Raw genomic sequence first — 20,790 nt, forward strand, 5'->3', positions numbered from 1 at the left:
TGATTGGGAACGCCTATCCATTGCAGTGTGTAATGCAGTTTAACTAGTTTGATATACACCATCCCAGCAGTAGCAACCAAAAAAAAGTACATTTTCTCAGAAATATAACTTTACCCTGTGCTTCTCCGAGCATCCTCTTCGAATACCCTAGGCCTATAGCCTATAGTAGGCTACGGATCATTTTATTGATACCACACTAGGCGCACTTGATATTGCACGCCCAGCAGAGAATCAACAATGAGGGGAATAATCATGTACACTTCGAGATACAATAGTAAGCAACTTTTTCTCAAACCCTGAGCAATATGATATTTACTCAATTACAAATTACATGACCCGCCTCTGAACTAAATTAAAAATACTAAACCCTCCCCCGGACTGAATTTGAAAAAGCATGACCCTCCCGCATTTTCCTCCGGGTAAAATGTTTGTACATTTCGACCGCTCCCTAGGCTTTGTAGGCTATGGGCTCTCCAACTCTGTTCCAGGTCACCTAGTCCTTAGGCTACACTTATATTTATTTGGAGAGGGGCTGAGATCCCCTTATGGTTATTGTAAATGAACAGTCAGCCCATGTCAACTGTCAGACAGCCGGTGTCAACCGACAGCCTACCGGTGTCGACTGACAGTGTCCTGCTGAGTGACTTGGAGGCACCGAGGGTAGGCTGGGGTCCATGACTGAGATTTAAAATGATTGACCACTCTTTTATCGCCATAAAATGAGCAGCACCGCTCCTCTCTGTGTAAAGTAAAAGTGCTCCTGAATAGAATGGACCCCTCTTTTACTGTGACACAACCTACACAAAATTGTGTACGTTGCAATAATTATGTCCAATATGGATTCCGTAAGAATAGAGACAGGAGAACCTGATGAGGACGAAGAGGAGGCAGGAGGTGTATGGTTGCCAGCCAACATTCAGTGCCCAGCAGACCAGGAAGACTGCAGTGGAGGAGGAGTAGCAGACCAAGCAACAACAAAAAAAGAAGAGCACTAGAAGTCTTAGTCCAGAAAAAAAGGAGGAAGGCTAACATGTGGGCTATAGGTGTAGATGAGTCTAGGCTAGACTTGTGAGTGATAACATGTTACTGTTTATTATATTGACTCTGTCTAGCACTCCGCGTTCTATTGTCCCACTGTCAATTTTCCTGTTCCACTGACTGAAAGAGCAAAAACAAACTTCGCCTTGGAGAAAGTGGCTGCTTATGAGTAAGTGTAGACTAGATATGTGAGTGATAACCTGTTACTGTTTTGTTCTTTTACATAAAAATTAAACATGGGGGTTATGAATCGTGTGTGTGTGTGTGTGTTAGACTGACAGGTCAGATTTTACTAAGATGAGACTGAGTTGAGGTTAATGTTGGCTGAAAATAATTTAAACACACACACACAACTCGAGTGGAGCCTCTCTCAGTTTGAACGTATGCTTCAGGGACCACTGTAGAATGATCACACCCATGTGTTGGCACATATCAAAAAGGCATTAAATTATATTTTATTAAAAACCGTCTTATTACCTATGCCATATTATAAAATACAATAATTACAACAAATAATTAGAAAAATAATAGGCATGTATTTACTTCATTTTGATATTTCCAAAGATTTATTTTCAAAACAGCCTATATCTTAAATGTAACAACCACACCAAATAAAACCAGACGTTGACAGATGTCTTGGTCCACGACAATAAAAAAAAAAAAGCAAAGACATGACAATTGTGTAGGCATAGTGCCAGCAAAATGACATGACATAGTGCCAGCAAAATGACATGACATAGTGCCAGCAAAATGACATGACATAGTGCCAGCAAAATGACATGACATAGTGCCAGCAAAATGACATGACATAGTGCCAGCAAAATTACATGACATAGTGCCAGCAAAATGACATGACATAGTGCCAGCAAAATGACATGGAATGCACAAGCATGCCCCTTGCAGCTTTGCACAATCATGGAAGAGTAGCATTCTGATGGCCGAATGTTACCATCGACAATGTAGGATGCCTATAATTCACGTGTCATAGGCCCTATCCTAAATCCAGTTGGCACAACTAACCTCATTGAGGTTATAACACTCTAATGTGGTGATTACATTTAGCTACCTTTGATAAATGGACTTCTTACCAAAATATAACCATGATAACTGTATTAAAAACATTATTGTTTTGGTAGGACAAATGAGCATCGCTAAATAGGCATACATAAATTATATTCTTCCAAAAATCTATGGGTATAGGTCCTAGATGTACAGTCGTGGCCAAAAGTTTTGAGAATGACACAAATATTAATTTCCACAAAGTTTGCTGCTTCAGTGTCTTTAGATATTTTTGTCAGATGTTACTATGGAATACTGAGGTATAATTACAAACATTTCATAAGTGTCAAAGGATTTTATTGACAATTACATGAAGTTGATGAAAAGAGTCAATATTTGCAGTGTTGACCCTTCTTTTTCAAGACCTCTGCAATCTGCCCTGGCATGCTGTCAATTAACTTCTGATGGCAGCCCATTCTTGCATAATCAATGCTTGGAGTTTGTCAGAATTTGGGGGTTGTTGTTTGTCCACCCGCCGCTTGAGGATTGACCACAAGTTCTCAATGGTATTTAGGTCTGGGGAGTTTCCTGGCCATGGACCTAAAATATCGATGTTTTGTTCCCCGAGCCACTTAGTTATCACGTTTGCCTTATGTCAAGGTGCTCCATCATGCTGGAAAAGGCATTGTTCTTCACCAAAATGTTCCTGGATGGTTGGGAGAAGTTACCATCGGAGGATGTGTTGGTATCATTCTTTATTCATGGCTGTGTTCTTAGGCATAATTGTGAGTGAGCCCACTCCCTTGGCTGAGAAGCAACCCCACACATTAATGGTCTCAGGATGCTTTACTGTTGGCATGACACAGGACTGATGGTAGCGCTCACCTTGTCTTCTCCAGATAAGCTTTTTTCCGGATGCCCCAAACAATCGGAAAGGGGATTCATCTGTGAAAATAACATTACCCCAGTCCTCAGCAGTCCAATCCCTGTACAGTCTGTTCCTGATGTTTATCCTAGAGAGAAGTGGCTTCTTTGCTGCCCTTCTCGACACCAGGCCATCCTCCAAAAGGCTTCGCCTCACTGTACGTGCAGATGCACTCACACCTGCCTGCTGCCATTCCTGAGCAAGCTCTGTACTGGTGGTGCCCCGAACCCGCAGCTGAATCAACTTTAGGAGATTGTCCTGGTGCTTGCTGGACTTTCTTGGGTGTCTTGAAGCCTTCTTCACAACAATTGAACCGCTCTCCTTGAAGTTCTTGATGATCCCATAAATGGTGTATTTAGGTGCAATCTTACTGGCAGCAATATCCTTGCCTGTGAAGCCCTTTTGTGCAAAGCAATGATGACGGCACGTGTTTCCTTGCAGTTAACCATGGTTGATAGAGGAAGAACAATGATTCCAAGCATCACCCTCCTTTTGAAGCTTCCAGTCTGTTATTCGAACTCAACCAGCATGACAGAGTGATCTCCAGCCTTGTCCTCATCAACACTCACACCTGTGTTAATGAGAGAATCACTGGTCAGCTGGTCCTTTTGTGGCAGGACTGAAATGCAGTGGAAATGTTTAATGGGGATTCAGTTCATTTGCATGGCAAAGAGGGACTTTGCAATTAATTGCAATTCATCTGATCACTCTTCATAACATTCTGGAGTATATGCAAATTGCCATCATACAAACTGAGGCAGCAGACTTTGTCAAAATTAATATTTGTGTAATTCTCAAAACTTTTGGCCACGACTGTACATTTACAAACAGTGGATATGGCAGTCGGAGATTTCCCCTTTCTAACTTTAAGTTTAGAAATACAAAAAATGTAATATTAGGCAACATCATGGCACAACACCATACTGGCAGCAAATTAATGTATTTGATTAATTCAATGACATTTTATTTGTGTAATGCAACAATCAAAACATTATTTACTCACCACCCACTCAATCAATTAGATATTTTCAACTTTGACATTTATTTGACATTTTATGGATATTATGCTAACATAGTTTCTAATGCAAAATGTCTGCCTGTATAGGGAACAGCTGGGAGCAGTTCTATAAAAGCGGAGTCCAGCAGATCTCTAATAAAATCCGTGTATTTGTCCTATGCACAGTATACGGCAAGAGTGTGTGTTTAGTGTGTGAGCGTTTGTGTGGTGCAAGAGTGTCAGTGTATATGAGGATGGAGTCTTATGAGTGTGTTTTGAGTTATTGCAGGTAGAGTCAGTGCACGTGAGTGTAGGTGGTCAGCCATTGATTAGCTGTTCACCAGGGTCATTGCTTGGAGGTAGAAGCTATCTCTGAGCATGTTGGTAATACCTGATGGGTGGGCAGGACAGTTGGGGATGTGTACACCAAGGAACTTGATGTTCTTGACCATATCCCTGCTCACTGTGCCACTATGTCTAGGTGCAGCCGTCAGGATCAAGATTAGGCAGAGAGAAGGTCACACTCTTTCTGGGGGACACTGGTGTCTCTCTGGGCTGGTTTGCACTGCGTGGTGCACACAGTGCCCACTATTTCCAATTCTTGGCACTACGCAGCACCACCCTCAAGAGATGACGTAAACTCTGTAGAGCACAGACAGGCTTGATAAGGTTACACACAGACACAGACATACACAAGCACAGGAAGATAGACAGACACTCACAGACAAGACACACAGATTAATCGACACACACACACACACAAACATACACCATCTATAAGAAAATGAACCACTGCATGCACACACAACTGCGCCTTGCTGTGCAGTTCTATGCTGGCTTCTGAAGCTGCCCTCAGTAGCTGGTAAGATAATGGTAAAAGCTTATGCCTGTAGAACTGGGAAGCTGTGTGCACCCTCTACTGAGTCCTGTGTTGCTCCGCAACCCTCCAGCACCTGGAATAGAACACAACAGGTTATTACATTTCAGTAATTGAACATATGCACATATCCAGAGTGACTTACAGTAGTGAGTGCATATATTTTCATAATGGTCACCAGTGGGAATTGAACCCACAATCCTGGCATCGCAAGCAGCATGCTATACCAACTGAACCACACGTGATCGACGTCGAATCCTATGGTCAGGAGTTGACAAGACAGCACAGAAACATCTGGGACCAGACTATACATCCACATGGTCAGCTGCAGAGAGCATGCAGGAAAATGTTTATTGCTCCACTACAGACAATGAGATGGATAATGTCCAATGGGTTTGAGCTGGGATGCCAGATGCTATTGAAACGTGTGTCCAGATGTTAACTTTGTCTGTAGACTGAGGGTCCGGGACAAACGCCAGAGGGACAGTTCTGTCTGCTCTGCCTTCTGGGTGAAAAACACTCTGTAATATAACGGACAGGAACTAACCCCAACAGTCAGAGGTTCCACTAATATAATATGGAATTGTTTTACGATGGTCATACCATGGATCATTTAGCTATTTTATTTGGAATTTTAGAACCCTTTAGGTATAAAAATATATATATTTTTGGGGATAAAATATTGAATTTGGCCTACTACTACTACTACTATAGCCCATAGAAACGCATTGAATAACACAGTAATAAATGGAAAAAAGAGTCAAAAAATAAAGTGTCTGTCAAATATCTACGAGATATAAGAAAGCTCAAGAAATATTTGTTGTGTTTTTGGACACATATTTAACCCCTTATTTTTGATGGCACAACACCACCTCCATACTTCCATTCATTTGTATGGCTTACCTTCAGACAATTCCCTTGACCGTTGTGTGGGTCACAGAGCAAATGGAGAACACCATCGTGTTCATATTTCTATAGTGTGGTGATATTAGTTTGTTTGGACGCTACAGACATTGAGAAGACTGACAAACACCGCTGTAGCTCGGCCACCTTCCACCGCAGATGTGGAAGGCCGACATTGGAGGATGCAGTGGATTGAGACGCAGCCTTTGCAAAAAGACAGATAACTCTTGCTTAAACTAACTCATTTTGATGGGGATTTTTTTTATTACGTTACTTAGGTTGTCGCACAGAATTTAATATTAACAAAGTTGAGAAATAAATATAGGAGGCCTATCCTTTAGAATGCTGATGGGATCCTCCTCTTTTTAACATGGGCTTATAGGAACACATTACATTCCATGCATCAACCAGCTATGAGGAGCTGGCTCTCGCTGAGCTACAGGTGATCCTAATGTGCTCAAACTGTGAATGGCAGGACTCTCACGAAGTGCTTGATTTGATTTTCGATTGCATTTGCTTTGATGTCAGAGTGGTTAGTGGGACAATAGAACGCGGAGTGCTAGACCATTAACCACTAGCCGTTAGCAAGTTTGGTAGGCTGCTAATGACCATCAGTGGTGTCAGAGTGCAGTTTTGGAGAAGCCTAGTTACTGCAATTCAACGGTCAAGTGGAATTTGACTGCGGTCATGACACTCGTGACTGCCAGTGTGGCAGTACTATGGTCACTGTATAAGCCATAGCACAAAACCTCTCTGTCCTCCATACCTGCTGGGACAGATTACCAGTTGTTCACCGCTGTCGTTCCCTATGAGACTGAGCCCCCAAAGCCAGGTCATTCGGAACTCTCCAACGCCTACTGCAGATGTCCAGAATCATTGGACACATAAAATATATTTTTCTAAATAAAAGGCTTTTTGGCAGCCTGTATTACATTAGCCACTGTGTCATAACTCAGTGAAAATCTGGCTCCTGGTTGAAGCTTTCAGTTTGTTGTTGATTAGGAGCAGTTGTGTAGAAATCAGACCCAGCTCTCCCTAGCCCAGTGGAACCTTTATGGACTATTTCAGTCTAATGCCACATTCTATCATGACATCAGGTGGGCCTGGGTTCATAAATCCTCTGCCTTCCACACAGCTGACCTTTGAACTCTAACCTATAGACTCAGAATGACCTCGGAAGAGCTTTGTATTTGCATATCTCTCAGACATTGTTGTGGAAAACCCTGCACTACGTGATCCACTGAGGGAGTAGTGACATTTGCAGCAAGGCAGCTTCATCAGTAACAAATAAACTGATGATGAATGATCATTTAGCCACACGCTGACACACAGAGAGAGAGGTTGGGCTGGGTTCTATCATGAGATACTGCTGCTTCAACTCAAACACACAACATAAACTCAAGAAAACACAATTTTTGCTATTGTGTAAACTTTGTTTTTACACAGACAACAATGACTGAAAGGGTTTTCTCCTCACTACAAAGTTTCACTATCTGGGCAGACAAGATGTGAAATCAAACAAATGCTAATATACCTTATATTTTGAACAAATGTAGCAATCAATCACAACATTTTCCTCTAATTTCCTCTCTATAATTCCCCCCCCCCCCCCCCCCCCCACACACACACACACACACACATACTGTCCATACATCTGAGATGACAGGCATTTCCCAACCTGCTCTCACGGTCGGCCCTGCTGGGTCCAAAGTCATCACAGTTAACAACGTGTAAAGATAGACTCGCGGGTGGTCGAGATTAGAAGGAGAACGGGTTTGGTCTGCCAGCAGGGTCTCGCCACTGAACTCCTGAACCCCCTCTCCTGCTCACGGGGTAAACCTTTTAGCACACACGCCAGTCTCAGTGAGTTCACACCGAGGTCTCTAGCCTTTCACACATCAACTGCTAATGAGGCCTCAAAAACTGAGAGGAAGGTGAAGAGATTCTGACCTCCATTCAGGAACGTCAGCTTGGGGGGGGGGGGGGGGGGGGGGGGACTGTACAGAACTTAGTTCTAATGAATATAGACATGGAACCAGAAAAAATGTGTGGCGCTGCGAGTGAGTGAGAGATGTGATTTGTGAGGTGGCCCAAAAACTGTGAGACAAAAAAATAAAAAATACAATTAAAAAAGACATGTTCATATGGAACATATATAGTTACATAAAATATGCTGTATTTTACTTCACAGATGCCCTTCCCTCTAACTGAAAATTTAAATAGAATCCTTTTACAACTGCATTTCCCATAATTGTACCAAAAACACCACAATATTTGTATTTATATGCACATATTTTTAGAAGGTTTGAGCCCAGTTTGGACTGGTGTAATGCTTATAAACTGTCAGGTCAATGTGGTTCAAAATAGCCCCTCGTCATACAGCGTAACAATTACATAAGTACTATGAAGAGATGCCCACTGTAGGTGAAATTATTTCACATGGTCATACAGCGTAACAATTACATAAGTACTATGAAGAGATGCCCACTGTAGGTGAAATTATTTCACATGGTCATACAGCGTAACAATTACATAAGTACTATGAAGAGATGCCCACTGTAGGTGAAATTATTTCACATGGTCATACAGCGTAACAATTACATAAGTACTATGAAGAGATGCCCACTGTAGGTGAAATTATTTCACATGGTCATACAGCGTAACAATTACATAAGTACTATGAAGAGATGCCCACTGTAGGTGAAATTATTTCACATGGTCATACAGCGTAACAATTACATAAGTACTATGAAGAGATGCCCACTGTAGGTGAAATTATTTCACATGGTCATACAGCGTAACAATTACATAAGTACTATGAAGAGATGCCCACTGTAGGTGAAATTATTTCACATGGTCATACAGCGTAACAATTACATAAGTACTATGAAGAGATGCCCACTGTAGGTGAAATTATTTCACATGGTCATACAGCGTAACAATTACATAAGTACTATGAAGAGATGCCCACTGTAGGTGAAATTATTTCACATGGTCATACAGAGGACGACAGTGAAAATATAATCATTTCCATAATACAGTGGTGTAACTGATCTCATTTTTTTTATTGAGGAGAGTCAAGTTGGACTTTCCATTTTTAGAAAATAAACCAATTACAATATTACAAATAATGAAATTGTTACATCATTCACAGGGTTACAGTCAATGTACATTTATACAGAAATACAGGACCTCCCACATCAGTCACAGTGGTCAGGGCCGGCACTGTTCTACGAGGGCTACAACAGGCCAGGGGAGACAGGGCCATCTTCAGCCTGTCTTCACCAACAGCCAGAGAGGTGAGAACATAGGGGAGGAAGGGGGATGTGGGGGGATAAGACAACGTAAGGAACACAAGGAAATTTGTCACAACTAGACTGCTATTAGCCACCATGTCAGCAGAGGGTGCTCTGACGCTTTCCGTAAGAGAGTTATCCACAGGAGCCATTTTCTATACACACAGAACTGACTGCCACAAAGGCAGGCAGGCAGACTGCTGCTCGGGGCATATTTGGATGGTCCACAAACACAGACCAATGAGTACGAGCCGGCACAGCTTGTGTTTATGCACACTGTCATGTAATTGTAACATTGAGACATAATGGTTTTCGTCCGTCCTACAAAAATCGGAACACAGTAGGGGAAATGTTCTTTGCGCCCGCAGTGCATTGAATCAATATCTCAGATACATTGATTTTGATTTATAAATAAAAGATTGTTATGCATCAGTTAATAACATGCGCATTGACAGTGAAACATCAACAGTATCTGCAGATACAAGCCATTGAAACAAAGACAAGCGTTTTAGATGTACAAAACCGCAGAGGACAGAGTTCTGTGATACTGGAGCAAGTTATCTTGTTTATTCCAAACGAAGAACCCTACTGCAAAACAAACACAGTTATATTCTGCTCTCAATGTTTAATCATAATGCATCTATGCTCCTTTATTTCTGATCTGTCGCATGAGCCTGGACATTGAAAACGGAGAGTATGAAGGAGATTTCCCCGCACTGTTAACTAATTGTAGTGATGGTAGCCCAAGATTTTATGTTTGTGAAGCACATAGTCCATCAAAAATCAAAAATAACTACAGTATATATTTCATTTTCTTCTCTTCAGAAATGGAGCAGACATTTGAGACATGCTCTTACTCATGCTCTTATGCTCTTACTCATGAAAAATGAAAACTCATGAAAGTGTAAAGTTGCTGTCTTGAATATGCCTGTTATTTAAGTGGCCTTGGGAAGCAAAACACACAATCATTCAACAAAAAGCTATATGTGTGTGTTTATACCTTTTTAGCTTCTCCTCGTCTTCAACTAGCGGAAAAATCTCAACAATGTAAAAATATCCTTGATTCCATCTATGTATAAAGTAACCCATATGCTATTGAGTGAGACATCACATGAGATATTATGGCATAATGACCATCATGGATTCACACAGGGAAGTCTAATCCTCACAGTGTGAGCAGAATCTATTCTGAACCCCCCCCCCCCCCCCCCCCCCCCCCCATCATAATCCCACCAGATCGATTAATCACATACTACAGGTCCATTACAATGGGCCCAGAAAGGACCACTGTGCCAAGGGGTTTTTATCAGAAGGCACGGGCTTTGAAACAGTACCACAGAGCTCTACTGGATGCTATCAATGTGTTAAAAATAAAAGAAAGAGGGACAACAGCTTTTTCTCCGGCGAATAGCAAATGATAGCTCTGGATGAACTATGGGTGAATAAACAAGGTTTCTTTCTGCCATTAGGTTCAGATACAGAATAAATAAATACTTCACACAGTGCTTTCAGAAGTCTCCATAGCTCAACACTGAGCAACCAATAAAAGTGGACTCAACTCCTTATGAATCTAGATTCTCCCAACAAAGTAACACACCAAACCTACTCCTCCAAGAATAATTCAAGAAAATAAAAACACTTTCTTAATACCTATATTTACGTTCCTATAACTCTAAATACAAGTCCACCACTACTGTGTGTTTTAGTTCATCATTATAACATTTCTTCATACTTTATTTTGATTGAACGTCACATGGGGAAACATAGTTTGTTTAAGCACCCCCTGCTTAATCACCTTAATATGACACTATCACCAAACAGCTCAGAGAGCATGAATGGAGACATTTGTAAGTGACACAAGACTCCGTCTGTCTGTCTTCAGCACAAATATTTGTGCTGTACTGCTGAGCCTGATTTCCTGAACAGAAATTGCCCTGACAGTGTGATATCTGTCTATATCTTGGGAAGACTGACTCCTGCTGCTGGCTCTTTACTGAATATCACTGAGGTGCCCTCAAATATTAAAGTGTTTTGAGATGGAAAGGAAGATTTTTTAGCAATTTATTTTTTAAAGGAAACAGCACGGTGGCATCAGCGACAGTTGGGTCACAGAATAATTTACCCCGCAATGACTAACAGTGAGAGTGATGTACTTCCTGCTGTTTCATCTGTCATGGAGTCTGCACTGGAATATGCAGAGTGACACAGTACTGTTGACAGAAAACTAAAGGGAGGATGATGTTACAGAAGATGGATGAAAACCCCAATGCTCCTGCCCAAGGTTTGTAAAGACTCTGGATGGCCATATGGGTTAGTGGGTGGAATAAGATGGGGACTAAGTGACAGATGAGAGCTAAGGTGGGATTTCACTCCTTTTGTGCTGAGGGGTCAAATGCTAAGGCCTATATAGGACACCTCTCCTGTTCTGTTCAGACAGCAAAGTGCCTCAAAACAGACAGCGGACACCTGATGATGCTTAAGGAAGGACCTCCGCTTACATAGCCACCTGCTGTGAGACCAACACGGGGCCCTCAGGTTGTGTGTTGCCTACATACATTCTGTCTGTTTTTTAAACAGACCTGGTCTGTCAACATGACAACATGCAGAGTCACAAAGTCATGGGTCTGAGAAAGCAGAGCACAGAGTACAGTGGGAGGAGAAGAGCAGGGGATCTGAGGCGTGTGTTTAGCTCTGAGGAGAAATAGACAGAATCACTGTCTGGTCAGCGGGGCTGTGATCAGGCTGTGGACCCCCACTAGGAATGAACATGTCTGAGCAATGGGCCCCAGATAGAGATCCATGTCTGGCTCCTCAGTCTATATCGAGTACTGGGCCTGTCTCAGTGGATCTATCCATTAGCATCTCTGCAGTACTGATCTCATTTGCCTGAGTTTGTAAACTGTGTGATTTACCATCTCTAGGGAATCCATGGGTTTGACTAACACAGGACCCCCCTCCCAGGCTCCCTAACCCCTCAAACAACACATCGGCCTCAATGACATTGACAATGATAGATAGCTTTCCGTTCATCAGACAGCTATTCACAGAAGCCATACAGTAAATGCAATATGTATGTATAAAATGAAAATAGAAGTCTCAAGGACTCCACTTATCAGAAATGTTTGTGCACCTACAATGATTTCCTAAAATTCCACAAGGGCATGGAGGCCCATTGTATCGTACGATCTGTGTTCACACACCCTGCCAATAGACTACTTGGAAAAGCTGTCACAAGTGCTCCCCATCATCCATGATGTACAATAATTATAATAATATGCGTAAAATAATCCACTATCCCATGCTAATGTTACTTACTGCCCAGTTGTGAAAAGATTTGTCCGTGACCATACCAATGTGAGATAACCATATGTGATGTTAAAACCCTAACACTTCAATATAATGTTACTTTAAATTAAAAAAAGAATCTGGAAAAAAAAGCTAAATATAATGTAAGCACATTATATTTTGTAAAAGTGTATCAAATCCAAGCACTTACAGGACAGTGTTCTGTAAAGTGTAACATATCAAAGCTCTGTGAAATCAATCATTAACTCAGCATGCTATCAAACACTAGCCCTTCAGCTTTGGGAGCTGTTGCTTTGTAACACAGAGCACATTTAGCCACGCACGCACGCACGCACACACAGTGAAGTTTAAAACACGGGGGTAAACTCTACACTCTTCGAAAAAAGGGTTCCAAAATGGTCCTTCGGCTGTCCCCATAGGAGAAGCCTTTTTGGTTCTAGGTGGAACTCTTTTGGTTCCATGTAGAAACCTTGGTGGAAAGGGTTTTACATGGAACCAAAAAGGGTTCTTCAAAGGGTTCTCCTATGGGGACAACTGAAGAACCATTTTAAGTTCTAGACAGTACCTGTTTTTCTAAGAGTGCAGATAATGTGACGACCAAAACATATGTGCCCTCCTATGTAAACATTATAGGGAAAACACCCATAATATGTCATTTTTTTCCATACATCCATGGAGGAAGTACTGTATGTTTGCTGTTTATTACACTGATTATTCAAAATCCACAACTAACATTTTGCAAAAATGAAAATGAAATGAATAATAACAAAGAAAAACCTCCCTCTAGTCACCCAAAGAAACAATTTAAATCCATCACTTCCAGGTCTTAGTAACTATGTCCGGCTCATAGTGATGACATCACAGTCCCATTGTCAAGTGCATATGTACAGGATCATGACATCATCTGAGGTACACAGGGAGGATGTTCCATTTGGCAGGTTGTGATGATTTCATTGAAAAAATATAAACTTTCCCACGGTGAGAGGAAGCATGGTGAGAGAAAATCTTCAACATTTTCACACAGAAAAATGAAATTACTAGTTATGAGAAAAGGTATTTTGTTTTTATTTTTTAAGTGTTGCTATAAGTTGGTTGTTCATGGTAGTGGTTTCTGCCAAAAGATGTCCATTCCATGGTGCTCACACTATTTTGACTCCCAAGTCAACCATGGAGTGTAGATCAAGTTCCTCAGTCTATTCTGCTGTTTGCTTTTGGGGAGGCAGCAAAGATTTATGTTTGTTTCCTGTTTCCGAAGTAAAAAAAAAAAAAAACATATAATATTTAAGTTTCTTTTTGAAAGTGATGGTCTTGAAATCTCCCATTTTTCATTGTCTTCTTGTCTGTTGCCCTTTTAAAGGGTAGTCTTTCTAGTCAGTTCACCTAGTTTACATCTATACTTATAGACTCCTTGAGTTTTCTCAACTTTTTTTTCTTTACAAAATTATTTACAAAATTCTTAAATCAAACAAACCAAAAAATGTAAGAAAAAAGTTCACCGTAAAAAAAAAACGAGGTGGAAGATGGAAGTAGAAATGTGTCGCTGGTCAGTAACTTCTCATGATCCTGGTTCCAAGAAGGAACCTTGTTGGCCACATTGATTGATGTCTGGTCATGTAGACCTGCTGGCCACAAACCTTCAGAGCTGATCCTGAAAGGTTATGGGGACTTTGGATGAGGGGATAGAGGAGGACAGGAGAGGGATTGAAAAAGGGGACCATGGATGGACGGTAGTTTGTAGGAAGACATGTTTCACAGTCAAGCAAAAACACCTCCACTCCATCCGTGAACCCAGAGCCCTGCATCCCAATCCCCTCTTCTCTGCTCCTCTCCTCTGCTCTCCTCTCCTCTGCCCTCCTCTCATCTGCTCTCCTCTGCTCCATTCTGGATGGTCAAACTTCCACAGACTGGATCTGGTTAATGGAGGCACGCATCATCTGCACACTGTTCAGGATCTTCTTCTGGTGGCCTGCTAACGTCACGCCCACGCTCAGGATGTCACTGTGGCAGGAGACACAACCACAGGAGTCAGGAGGAAGCCATCACAGACGACACAACAGGTTTTATTGCACAAGTCACATGGCATAAGCCAATGTAAAATCAACAAGTTAGATCAAGGCTAAATACTGGGCCCCAGTCTGCCAAATTCCTAATTCAGTCCAAGGCATGACTGTTTATAGTAATTACTCTGTTTGTTGAACAACTTCTTCCATTCAGGAGACAATGGAATTTTTTTGCTTCCTAACCCTAACTCCATGGACTGATGAGCCTTATTTTTGAAAGTATTGTAACCAGTGTTGTGGCTGGAAAATAATTTCAAACAGAATTGTGCTGATATCCGACGTGACCTTAGGAGGATATTAAGAGATATAGAGACAAGAGACAATGAGCAGAGTAATGTGTGTCTTACTAAACAGACATCTGAATGAGTCTATCTGCTAATATATGTCTTTATTAAGTCTACTGAGGCAGGAATGTATTCCTAAACATCACAATGTCTGTTCATTCTCCTATATCTTTTCTTTCTTTAAACTGTTGTATAAGAAACCTGGCAGCCACATGGCCAGAGTCTCTACGCTCTGTTCTAGCTCAGAGCAGTTGTGCTGCACAGTTATTATCTCCTAATGACATACAGTGAGAGGCATATTTATGATGAGCCAGGGGCTGAGCCTGGCCGTCATCCAGGCTTTAAGGTATGATACTGTCAAGGAATAGCCCACCTCCTCCTCATCCTTATCATCCTTATCAGAAACACAGGTCTGGGATCAGCACTTACTCCATGGTCATCTGGGAAACCACATCAAAGCTGGCGAAGTCAGCATTGGCAAAGTTGTCTTTGTACTGGCCCATCTTGATGGCATCTAGCCACTCGTCCACAGTACTGAAGCTGGAGAAGTCTGGAACACTGCGGTCCAGGAGAGGAAGATGGACACTGGAGGGGGACACAGACACAAAGAGTCAAACACAGCTTTAGAGACAGTGTCAGTACTCTGTCACCTCTATGATGGCAATCAGTACAGTACACAATAGTGGAGGGCCTACAATAGACTAGTCAATAAGCTAGCCTTCAGGACAAAAGAAAGTAACAGTGGACATTTTCCTAATCGATTTTGAAGAAAATTCTGTTTCCAATTGAGGACAACGGATGGATACTGGCAGGATTAGTGCCAGTATCCACACAGTGTTTCTATTCCACACACCACCAACAATGTAAATATAGAGTAGGATATACGGAATTCAGTATATTTTAACATTCATAGGAAACTGACACCCAGAGAAAATGTGATTGGAAATGTTATATTTTGAAATTGTGTAACTGTTTCAAATCATGATTTGCTTAAAGCATTCATGGAAATTACTTGATCTATCAAACCAAAGGGGATTTATTTACATAACCACTTGGCGCCAAAAGAAACAAGAGACACAATGTTCGGTAGAAATAAATTGTACCATGAATATCAAAACTGTAACCCAAAATTGAAAACATTGAAGGAATCATGTCCTTTGAAATGTCAAAGTGTTTTCCCATCTTTGAGGTCAGATGCATTACATTATTTTGGATTATATAGTATCTATGGAAATAGGAAAGTAATACTGGAACACAGTCCTGAATATTGAGATGACTGGCAAGGAGAGACAGAGGGACACTCGTCTCAAACGCACTAATACACAGACAGACAGACAGACAGACAGACAGACAGACAGACAGACAGACAGACATGTAGTGACAGACTAATAGAAAGATAAACTGACGGAGATCTAAGGAGAGTGTGCTAAGTGTTCCACTCACCCTGAAGACAGCGGGGTCATGGCCTTCAGACTGTTGGGGTTGCGGATCATCTTGTCAAGGTTGTTGACAATTTGGCTGAACTTGGGCCGGTTGTTACGGTCCTTCTGCCAGCAGTCAAGCATGAGCTGGTGCAGGGCCGAGGGGCAGTCCATGGGAGGGGGCAGCCGGTAGTCCTGCTCTATGGCATTGATCACCTGCAGGGGGAGACACAGATCTCTAAGGGTTGCTATGAGGCTCTAAAAGGAGGAGAAGGGAGAGGAGAGAGAGAGACAGAAATCCTATTGGAGAGCATCCTCTCACAATTCTCACAAACTACTTCTTCTATGATCAGAGTGCTATTTGGCTAACATCTTGATTAATATTTCAGTGATTTCAAATGAGAACTATGTTCTTGAAATACAGTATGCACTGAAAGATAAAACCATAGCAGTGTTACACAAGTAAAAACACATGCCCACACACAAAACATAATCCTGCAAGCATTATTATTATTATTATACTTCTCTGGAATATGTGGGACGCTATCCCACCTCAACAACAGCCAGGGAAATTGCAGGGCGCCAAATTCAAAACAACAGAAATCTCATAATTAAAGATCCTCAAACATACAAGTATTTTACACCATTTTAAAGATAAACTTCTCGTTAATCCAGCCACAGTGTCTGATTTCAAAAAGGCTTTACGGCGAAAGCGCACCTTGAGATTATGTTAGGTCAGCGCCAAGTCACAGAAAAACATATAGCCATTTTCCAAAGAAGGAGAGGTGTCACAAAACTCAGAAATAGCGTTAAAATGAATCACTAACCTTTGATGATCTTCGCCGGATGGCACTCCCAGGACTCCATGTTAGACAATAAATGTGTGTTTTGTTCGATAAAGTTCATCTTTATGTCCAAAAACCTCATTTGAAATTGGTGTTATGTTCAGAAATGCATTGTGTCAAACAAACATCCGGTGAAAGTGCAGAGAGCCACATCAAATTATAGAAATACATTATAAACATTGATAAAAGATACAAGTGTTATGCATGGAATAGATAGATGCAACAACTGTGTCAGATTTCAAAAAGACTTTACGGCGAAAGCACACCTTGTGATTATGTTTGGTCAGCGCCAAGTCACAGAAAAACATACAGCCATTTTCCAAAGAAGGAGAGGTGTCACAAAACTCAGAAATAGTGTTATAAATATTCACTTACCTTTAATGATCTTCATCGGAATGCACGCAATGCACTGAATTCCAGTTCCACAATAAATGTTTGTTTTGTTCGATAAAGTCCATAATTTTTGTCCAAATACCTGTTTGCGTGTTTAGTTCACAAATCCAAATTCACACGGCGCAGGCACTTAGTTCAGACAACAGTTCCATTACAGTTTGTAGAAACATGTCAAACGATGTATAGAATCAATCTTTAGGATGTTTTTATCATCAATTTTCAATAATGTTCCAACTGAACAATTCCTTTGTCTTTAGAAAGGAAAAGGAACGCAGCTAACTCTCACGGGCACGTGCGAGACTGAGCTAATGGAATTCTGCCAGACACCTCACTCAAACAGCTCTTATTCTCTCCCCCTTCACAGTAAAAGCCTGAAACAAGGTTCTAAAGACTGTTGACATCCAGTGGAAGCCTTAGGATGTGCAATATGACGCCATAGACACTATATATTGGATAGGCAATGACTTGAAAAACTACAAACCTCAGATTTCCCACTTCCTGGTTGGATTTTTTCTTAGGTTTTTGCCTGCCATATGAGTTCTGTTATACTCACATACATCATTCAAACAAACAGTTTTAAAAACGCTGTAGTGTTTTCTATCCAAATCTACTAATGATATGCATATTCTATATGCATATGGGCACCTTATTCATCCAAGCTACTCAATACTGCCCACCAGTCCCAAAGAAGTTAACAAAAACAATATTTTTGAAAAGGTTTTGGCTGCATACTTACTGTACCAGTTAAGCATCACAGTAAAGTATCAGGATAATAGTAATGGCTCTCCACATCCATGCAGACTGTGCCAGCAGTGATTTAATCTTAGTCAGTCTTTAGAAACTGTGTACAGTAATGTTCCTGTTATACAAATATCTACGTTTTGCCAACTCTATGGTCATTGTTATACCAAAAAGGTCTAGTCTGACAGAGTTGCCAGTTGTGTTGGTGGTGGGAGAGGGTGTGGGGGGAGAGTAAGTAGCTCTGTATAAGAATGTCTGCTAAATGACTCAAATGTAAATGTGAAAAAATGGGGGAGGGATCAGGGAGGAGTGGGGAACAACCAGCCCAGAGGAGGGTTCTGACAAGGACCCACGATCCCCTGCTCATTATCACCACCATTATGTAGCTCCATTCAGGCCCAGATTAATCTCATTCAGAGGCCTCCCTCCCAACCAAGACCCAGATGGAGTAGAAACACTATCTAGAGCCCATAATAAGATAACCGTCGAGCTCCTCAGTCCCTCTTAGCGCATTAGTGTTCACACTTTCAATTTGAAACTATTTTCATTATCTCTCTCCCCATAATTTGCTCTCTTCTCCACCACCCAGAGGGAGCCCGGAAACAGAGGCTCCAGTCAAGAGCAAGAATAGTCTGCGGAGCGTTGCCTTGCATTCCAAATCATCTTATTATCGCTCTGTGGTAACTGGGGGGCTTTCATATTAAACCTGGGTTCGAAAGCTGCTGTTTAGCCATGGGAAGAGAACCACCATGACAAAATGGATCTCTATGGGGGTTCACAGAGAGGTAATAACATTCAGGAATAATCAGAGGTTGTTCGAAAAGATTTTTAAGCATTTGATGCCATGCTTAGAGTGGTTCTGTTTGACAAATGATATACAGATCTATAAATGATCTATAAATGATATACAGATCTATAAATGATCTATAAATGATATGCAGGTCTATAAATACATACGTCTTGATTGGTCATGTCCCAGTAAGGTCTCTCTCCATATGACATGACTTCCCACATGACGATACCGTAGCTCCAGACATCACTGGCGGACGTGAACTTCCTGTACTGGATGGCTTCAGGGGCTGTCCATCGGATAGGGATCTTCCCTCCCTGAGAAACACAACACAATGAGGGAACGACCTTATAGAGGGAAGTGAGACGGAAACCTGATCGTCACAGTGTCCTGGCTCTGCAGAGAGATATTATTCACAGCAACAATACTCTGTAATCCAAACTGGGAGATGGATATAACTAAACTCCTGGGAGTGGATGTGTGTGACATGGAATACCGTAAAAATGGAGGAGAGGGACAGGTGAGGGGCCTTTGTTATGATGGGTAATGTGGTGTGTGTGTATGTATATGTGTGAGTGTGTGCGGTGACGTCATGGTACTCACCAGGGCGCTGGTGTAGGTGGGATCTGACGTGTCGTCCTCCAGGAATCGGGACAGGCCAAAGTCGGACACCTTGCAGACCAGGTTGCTGTTGACCAGGATGTTGCGTGCGGCCAGGTCGCGATGGACGTAGTTCATGTCGGCCAGGTACTTCATGCCAGAGGCGATGCCACGCAACATGCCCACCAACTGGATCACTGTGAACTGACCGTCGTTTTGCTGCAAAACAAAAGGATCACAATATGATACATCCCCAGGTCTGAGACGTCCCTCTGTGAGATATGATTGAATAGATATGGCTATAGACTAGGCAGGGCAGGGCTCGGTCTGGCAGGCTGCAGCTGTTCTCCCTGGATTGGCCAAGGCTTTACCCCATACATGTGGAGTGTCTGGATCTGGGCTGCAGCTGTGCCTCCACCTGCACCCTCACCACCCACCACGAGGACCAGAGATCAACTAGGGAATATCCGGGAGGATCATAACGAGAGATGAGAGAGTATGAGCGTGGACTGACAGGGATGGGGTGGGGACACAGATGGACCACAGACGGACTAGGCCCAGCTGTGTATTCCTCTAGGCATCTTCCCAGTTTATGGTTAGCCAGATCCTCTATGCCTGTGTCTCTGAGTCTCCTCTGAACTCTTCGCTGCTCATTAGCAGAGCAAGGAGTTCTCCTCACGTCCATCAGCTCCTCATGCACCTCATGCACCACAGCAATTAAGTCTTATGCATTATTCATGAGGCTGAATTCCCTAAGAAATACACAGCTCCTCGTAATCCCTGCATCCCTGCACTGTGTTTGCATATACTTTAATTGGGAAGATTCTTCCACCAAAGTAATTTGGATCGGGTTAGCAGACAGAGAGCGGCATCACATATATCATATAGATCTATGGCTAATACATGTTCTGTGCAATTTATGACTCAATCCCAATTCTAGTCATAATGGTGGAGATACTGTTTCTGAAGAAAGCTTTCTTTCTGATCGTTATATGGCCCCCCAGCATTTGCTACTTCCTCTGCCTGTTGTTGTCTCCATCCATCTATCAGCTGTGATTGATCTAGTCCTCTCTCCCTTGCAGATGCTTCATAGAAGTGGGGGCTGCACCAGGTGATTCTTCAGCTGGCAGCTCCCATCTAAGGTGGTCTCCCCTGCTGCTCCGTCCTCTTTCACAGAGCGCCATGTTCTAAAGCGCTGACGTGTTCAGACAATGTTGTCAAAAGCTGTCACAGTGAGGTGCCACAGTGACACTGTTGCTTGGAATACAATGTGCTGTCAAATATGCTTAACACACAGAAACACACAGACACAACC

General features: G+C 42.1%; 1 protein-coding gene across 6 annotated transcripts in view; it reads right to left on the bottom strand.

The window, feature by feature from the left end:
* Positions 1 to 8,783: 8,783 nt before the first annotated feature.
* Positions 8,784 to 20,790, bottom strand: part of LOC110494446 (ephrin type-B receptor 2) — a 163,007-nt gene continuing 151,000 nt past the window's right edge. For 4 of the 6 annotated variants that reach the window (XM_021569484.2, XM_036950497.1, XM_036950496.1 and 1 more), the window contains exons 12-16: positions 19,479 to 19,694; positions 19,043 to 19,192; positions 16,129 to 16,364; positions 15,115 to 15,270; positions 8,784 to 14,339 (exon numbers count right to left, since the gene is read on the bottom strand). In XM_021569484.2, coding sequence (XP_021425159.1) covers positions 14,231 to 14,339; positions 15,115 to 15,270; positions 16,129 to 16,364; positions 19,043 to 19,192; positions 19,479 to 19,694 — 867 coding nt within the window. In that variant the 3' untranslated portion in view covers positions 8,784 to 14,230. The remainder of the gene's footprint in view (positions 14,340 to 15,114; positions 15,271 to 16,128; positions 16,365 to 19,042; positions 19,193 to 19,478; positions 19,695 to 20,790) is intronic. The other 2 variants (XM_021569487.2, XM_036950498.1) reach the window with 1 other exon arrangement.

The sequence above is a fragment of the Oncorhynchus mykiss genome, chromosome 17 (assembly GCF_013265735.2).
Source record: "Oncorhynchus mykiss isolate Arlee chromosome 17, USDA_OmykA_1.1, whole genome shotgun sequence".
NCBI lineage: Eukaryota > Metazoa > Chordata > Actinopteri > Salmoniformes > Salmonidae > Oncorhynchus > Oncorhynchus mykiss.